Source organism: Lolium rigidum, chromosome 3 (genome assembly GCF_022539505.1).
Source record: "Lolium rigidum isolate FL_2022 chromosome 3, APGP_CSIRO_Lrig_0.1, whole genome shotgun sequence".
Lineage (NCBI taxonomy): Eukaryota > Viridiplantae > Streptophyta > Magnoliopsida > Poales > Poaceae > Lolium > Lolium rigidum.
In genome coordinates, this window is record NC_061510.1 from 260,298,761 (window position 1) to 260,305,170 (window position 6,410).

General features: G+C 46.4%; 1 protein-coding gene across 1 annotated transcript; it reads right to left on the bottom strand.

Moving 5' to 3' along the window:
- Positions 1-3,369: 3,369 nt before the first annotated feature.
- LOC124703361 (abscisic stress-ripening protein 5-like) lies at positions 3,370-4,246 on the bottom strand. Its single transcript, XM_047235575.1, has 2 exons — positions 3,924-4,246; positions 3,370-3,819 (listed from the first exon to the last, which is right to left on the bottom strand). Exons 1-2 carry the CDS (start codon positions 4,146-4,148, stop codon positions 3,634-3,636), a joined length of 411 nt encoding a protein of 136 aa, XP_047091531.1. The 5' UTR covers positions 4,149-4,246; the 3' UTR covers positions 3,370-3,633.
- Between the last annotated feature and the right edge of the window lie 2,164 nt (positions 4,247-6,410).

A 6,410-nucleotide genomic window follows, 5' to 3' on the forward strand; every position in this document is an offset into this window, starting at 1 on the left:
TACGGGAAGTGGGAACAATCACAAAGGTGGTTATTTCTTCACTTTTTTTTTTGAGAATCATTTCTTCACATGAACGTACCTAGAATGTGTGGTGTGTGACAGCCCACCGGGTCCGCCCTGTAAATTCTTCTTGTGAAGCCCGTTGACTCATATGAGAAGGGAGCCCCTATTTCCCGCCCTTAGCGTTACCTACGTGGGGCTCCGCTCAAGGCACCTGTAGCTGGGCCTGGCCCATTTATGCTAGAGCGGCTTCTTTGTTCGCACGTTCTAGTCTATCGCTAGCAGGTAAATTGTATTTATTTTACTCCGGTTTTCTGGACTTTTTTTAGTATTCGTATTTCAAATAAGTTTAAATTTAAAATTTACAAAATTGAAAAATGTTCTAATCCTAAAAATGTTTAAACATGAAAATTGTTCGGATATAAAAAACGTTAAAATTTTAAAAAAATCAAATTTGAAAAATGTTCAAATATGAAAAGGTTCAAATTTTGAAAATGTTCAAATTTAAAAATTGTTCAAACCCAAAAATGGTCGAATATAAAATTCGTTCAATTTTTAAATTTGTTTACATTTTTTCCATATTTTGAAATTATTCATATTAGATGAAAGAAAGTAAACAAAAAACAGAAACAGAACAAATCGAAAATGAAAAATCGGAGAAGAATCCGAAGAAAAACCGAAGAAAACCAGGACAGAAAATGGAAAAACCGGAGAAGTATCGGGAAGGCAGGAAGCCAGGAACGCATCGCTGGTAATGGGCCGGCCCATAATAGGAACACCCCTGTGCGGCGAGCCAGATACAGCCCGCAATAGGCAGAGAATAGGGTTTAGGTACCACTACCTAGAGACCAACCTTCGTAAAGGGAACCGAACTCAGGAACGAGCGACACGTGTAAACGCTGGAGAACCTCCCACGCGTACGGTACGACGCCCCGCCCGCGCGTACGCTGCAACTCAACCCGCGGCTAAATCGCATGCGCGTACAGCGAACCTCCCGCGCGAGTACGCACCGGTCTGCCCCGCGGCTGAAATTCATTAGCTCGTACCTAGGCTAGGTATGCCGTGTTGGCTCGTACCTAGGCTGCCTGCAGGCCGCTAAATCGTATGGCGTTGAAGTACAATTACGACTAGAAATTACATGCACGTATACGTATACAAATCTAATTACAGGGGAGGACGAGTACAACACAGCGTACACCCGAGTACAATAGCTCATAAAGCACGAGTACATTTACATACAGAGCACGAGTACAGGTACACACACGAGCGAGTACAAGTACACTCACGCACACGAGCAGATCATGATGGAACACACGAAGCAGGTATAGTCGTGCACACAGCGTATGCGATACCACGCACAACACATGAGTACAGATTGAACACACGAGCGAAGTACAAGTACGATCACGCACACGAGCAGGTACAAACGCGCATACGAGCAGGTACAGTCGTGAACACGAGCAAGTACATGTACAAAAGTACAGTGGCGCACACGAGCAGGTACAGTCACGCGTAAGTACAGGTACAGTCCCGCACACGGGAGTTAGCGAGTAAAGGGAAAAATTGCACCAAATACACTAAAAACAGAAGTACTTATCAGTTGAAACACGAGTACAGTTAGGTACACACCACAGGTATAATCATAATATTATTGGAAGTACGAAAAAAATATATCTCCAAACCTATCAACATGGGATCTAGTTTTGAAGATCTCGACGCGAGGATCTCAAAAGTGAAAACGGTTTCAATTTGGACTTACGGTTCTCAAGATATTTCATTTTGAAAAAACGAATTTAGAAGAAAAAGGGAAAAACTGACACAACCCAGTCTTCTCTCTCCTCCCCCATCCCCACCTTGCTTCTCCTTGCGTCACGTGGCGAGCAGGGAGACCACTTCACAGGGATTTTCTGGCACCACAGCGCGCCACTTGTCGCGTGCGGAGCGAGTTGCCTTCCCTTCGCGAAGGTCGGCCTTTTTTTAACGATTTCGTGATTACATACATGACCAACTTCTTCTTTTTATTTTCCTGTTGAATGATCACATGTTCTAGCATGAACGAACTACTTTTCTGATATATTTCGGCCCAGTTAGGGAATCTAGTGTCATGGTCCATGGATCATGGATCATGGCAGAACAATAAGAATATAAGATGGTACTCCCTCCATCCAAAAATATAAGGCGTCTAAAGATTAGTCAAAATTAAATCTTAGTTTATCTACAAAAAAGGTTAAATTTTAGTAACTCTGACTAAATATTTAAGAAAAATATAGTTCTACAATATTGAATGGACACATTACTAAAATATGCTTTATTGTGAATATATTGATATTGATTGAGTATTATAATTTTTTGCATAAACTTGGTCAAACTTGAAAAATATTGACTTTTGAGTAATATTTAGACGTCTTATATTTTAGGAGGGAGGAAGTACTAGATTGGTCGCTAACTAAGCATTCTACTAATTTCTCCATAGCTGAAAATTTGGAGGGAAAAGGTAACATGAGGAAATTCTACGTAGTGGTGGAAACTGATTTGATATGGATCGTATATTGCACTCCCCGCATGTGTTTTCATATATTCAGAATGAATACAATACGAATGTTATCAAATAGAAGAGGATATTATCGAAGCCAGATGTGAATTGAAAGTTTACTCAATTTAGAACTGATACGAATATAACAAAATAACAGGCTCGCGTCTTACAACAATTAAGTCAACCATAGACCGGTAGACAATTAAATATACAAATTGAACACACAATAGTATCTTGTTTGATCACACAAAAATACATTTGATGAACACACTTTAGTTTTTAGGTGGGATAATATAGGGGGTTTTTATAATTAGTGGGAAAAATCGAGAATGTAATTAGTGGAATTGGCTAGCTTAATATTAGTGGAATTGGCTAGCTTAATTAGTGGGAAAAAATCGAGAATGTAATTAATTAATGGAATTGTCTATTTTCATATTCACATGCGTCAAACTATTATGGTCAGGGGGCGTGAAAAATTCTACCCCTAATTTTAGAAATATTGGCTTCATATATTACTTATTTCGCAAATTTTTATCATAATGGAAAGCGCATATTTTTTTTGGAGGTGTGCCCCACCCTCTAATTATTTCCTGTGTCCGTCACTGATTATCATATTTGTGTTTCTACTTGTAAAATAAATTCAGATATTTTCTACATCCATTTCCATCTTAGCTCAGACGTGGATATTTCCACATCTGTTCACAGTTTCTTGAAGAAAAACATAGAATATTTTGGACTGTTCTTTTCTCTTTTTGCAGAAACTCCACCGATCCAGAACAGGACTATTCACTGCAACTTTCCTCAACAAGTATCATATGATGGCTGCATAATTCAAGTTTAAGTTGCAAATTCTTAGAGCGGGGTTAAATTCAAGCACAAACGAGGAGATACATGGGCTGTGGGAGCCACGGCACGCATCAGCAGCACCTCACCACTTATTCAGCACGCACGCGTACGCACGTACAGAAGAAAATCACGCAGAGGTGAGCGCATGACCAGGCCCTCGTCCCAGCTAGGCTCTCCCACTTGGAAGAAAGGAAAACACACGTAGAAAAAGCACACGGGCGCGCGCAGGCGACGGCAAGTCTGGGGTCGCCGGTCTAGCCGAAGAGGTGGTGCTTCTTCTCGCCGCTGGCCTCCTTGGCCTCCTTGTGGTCCTCCTTCTTCTCGTGGTGCTCGTGGAAGGCGTAGCCGCCGGAGCCGACGGCCGCGGCGGCGGCCAGCTCCTCCTCGATCTTGTGCTTGTGCGCGTGCTCCGGGTCCTTCTTCGCCTCGTGCTTCTCGTACTGCGCACACACACAAGCAGTTCATCATCGTTTAGTTAATTGGATGTGAAGCGCTGACGAAACAAATCGATCAAAGATGATGAGATCTCGAAATCGATGCGTACGAGGGCGAAGGCTCCGGCGGCGACGGCGCCCATCTCGCCGAGGTGCTCCTTGTGCTTGTGGTGCTTCTCCTCCTTGGTGATGCGCGCGTACTCGCCGTCGTCGGTGGCGGCCACCACCGTCTCGCTGGTGTACGCGTACTCGTTGACGCCGCCGCCTGGGGCGGGCTCGAACTCCTCGCCCTCCTTCTTGTGGTGGAACAGGTGGTGGTGCTTCTCCTCAGACATGGCCGCCGATCGACTGATCTGCTGAGCTAGCTAGCTAGTAGACTGTGTGTGTATGTGACAGTTGGTCAGCTTGCTCTGCGTGGCTTGTGTAGGCTTCCTACTGGCCGGGTTTTATAGGCCGAGGCCACTGTTAGAATGGACGGTGGAATTAGTTAACCAAATCGTCTAGCTCATGGATCATGTATACACCTAACGAATATCCGTATGTACTAATCTTCTTTGTTGGGTAATCTGTGGCATAATTTGACTTTTCTCAAAGAAGGAAGAGGAGGCGATAATAGAGGTGATAAGAGACAGGCAGAGAGCAGTTCAGGTCAGATAGTAACGTGTTCCAGAGTCACTGGAGTCGTAGCCCCCAGGGCAGGGAGGCCCAGTTGGACGGATGGTGACCACCACTAATCCACCGTCCTACTGGCCGAGCTGCTGCCTGGGTAGCTTTATCTAGGTACACTAAAACTGTCGGCATACAATACCGTATTGGCTGACGGCGACGTGGCACCCGCCAACGCCCTTTTCCTGCTCACCGCGTCCAGAACCAGGCAACCACCAAGCCAGATACGTAGGGAGTGTTTGATTTGTGCCCAAGGTTACCGGCCTTCCAAAATTTAGCTACTTTCTCTGGTTTAAAATAATTTCCTAAAAATGATTTATCTGAAGCCGAGGAACTGGAGAAAGTAGCTAAAGTTTTTGTTGAAATTTTACTTGTCTACAAGTTGGATAACACATTTGCTTTTAAGAAATGAACTAAAATTTGATAGTGAAGCATTGGCATGCCAAAAACTTAGTGATCATCCAAACAAAACCCAACCTTTTGGTCGTGAAGTTTTTTTTGGCTAGGGGGCACTTTAGAGCATCTCCACCCGTTGGGGCCACCAGGCCGAAATCCAGCGCTATTTAGCGCCGGATGGATGTAAAGTTTGGCCTGGAATTTTCCCAGTGGTGAGCCCATGATGGATGAAAATTTTGGGCAAATGTAGGCGAATTAAGACAAAACAGGACGAAATACGTTCAAACATAGGAGAAATTTAGAGATATTTAACATATATATGCGAGTTCGTACATATATAGGTCGAATCCGTAATGTATTTGAATTCGGCCAGATGGAAACATAAACTAAAATTTAAAAACGGCGTTCTACATGGCGAAACGGCGTCGGCGCCGACGGCGGCATCCCTAGGACGGGGGAGTTGCCTCCCTCGATGTGCGCGAGCACACTGGCGAGCGTGCGGCCCGATGCGCTCCACCAGCGGCGGCGGCCAGCGGCGTTGTTATGCGCTGGATGAGGGGGAGGACCGTCGTACGCTGTGAGTTCCTGTTCGTGCCGGCAACGGAAGAACTCGTTCCAGGCATCGTAGTTTTCGGGGAGGTACCGCTCCTCCGCCCGCTGCTCCTCGCTGAGGGTGACCCGCACAACGTCGATAGCGGCGTCGAGCTCGTCGCCTCCCACCGGAAGCGGCGGGATCGGGACGCCCCCCGCGCTCAGGCGCCATCCTCCGGGCACGTGGTAGTCCGGCGGTGCCGGGTAGCCCGCCATGTGCAGAGGTCCCGCCTCCCACTGGTGGAGGGAACGCCGGCCAAAGCCGTTGTTCGCCGCGCCTTCGCTGTGGCCCGCCATTGCTCGCTGGAGGAGGATTGGGGAGAGAATACAGGGTTGGGGAGAGGAGGGATACGGCGGTGTTGAATGCAGCCAGACGCGGTAGTTCCGCGACAAATAAAGGGAGCCACGCGTGAATCCGAGGCGACGGCATTAATTAACTCGCCGCGTGGAAGCTACGCGTCTGGCGAAGACTGACCGGCGGCAGGCTTTTTGCAGTACGCGGAAGACGATTGGCCTTTCTCGTCGACAAGTCGGGGCCACCAGCCGTGCGGGAAGTTTTCTCGATGTTTCCCGCGCTTTCGTTTCGTCCGGACTATCCGAGCGCTCCCCGGGGGGTCGGGGATGACCTGGGCTCGCCGGGTGGATGAAAGCCCAAATCCGGGCAAAAACGAGGATTTGGGGCGCGACTAGACCGTTTTCGTCCATCCGAATAAAAAAGACAGATCCTGGGGCCTTCTCGAAGAGATGGCTGGAGATGCTCTCACCCACAATTCAAACATACTCGTCAATCCACGAGCATGTCTGAATCTTCTTGATTACGTGCATAAACATTACTGGAAAAAAGTATGTCAACCCGTGGAGGTTAATTCGCATCATAAGGTTAATTGGTAACATAAGGTTCACGGTCATCTAGAGAAGATAATATGTATACAACTGATACAATG

What these genes read in the sequence shown, in the direction of transcription:
- LOC124703361 (XM_047235575.1), bottom strand. Translation starts at nt 4,148, where the DNA reads ATGTCTGAGGAGAAGCACCACCACCTGTTCCACCACAAGAAGGAGGGC. An exon ending in CCGCCGGAGCCTTCGCCCTC is followed by an intron (nt 3,820 to 3,923) that starts GTACGCATCGAT and finishes GTGTGTGCGCAG; the next exon opens with TACGAGAAGCACGAGGCGAA.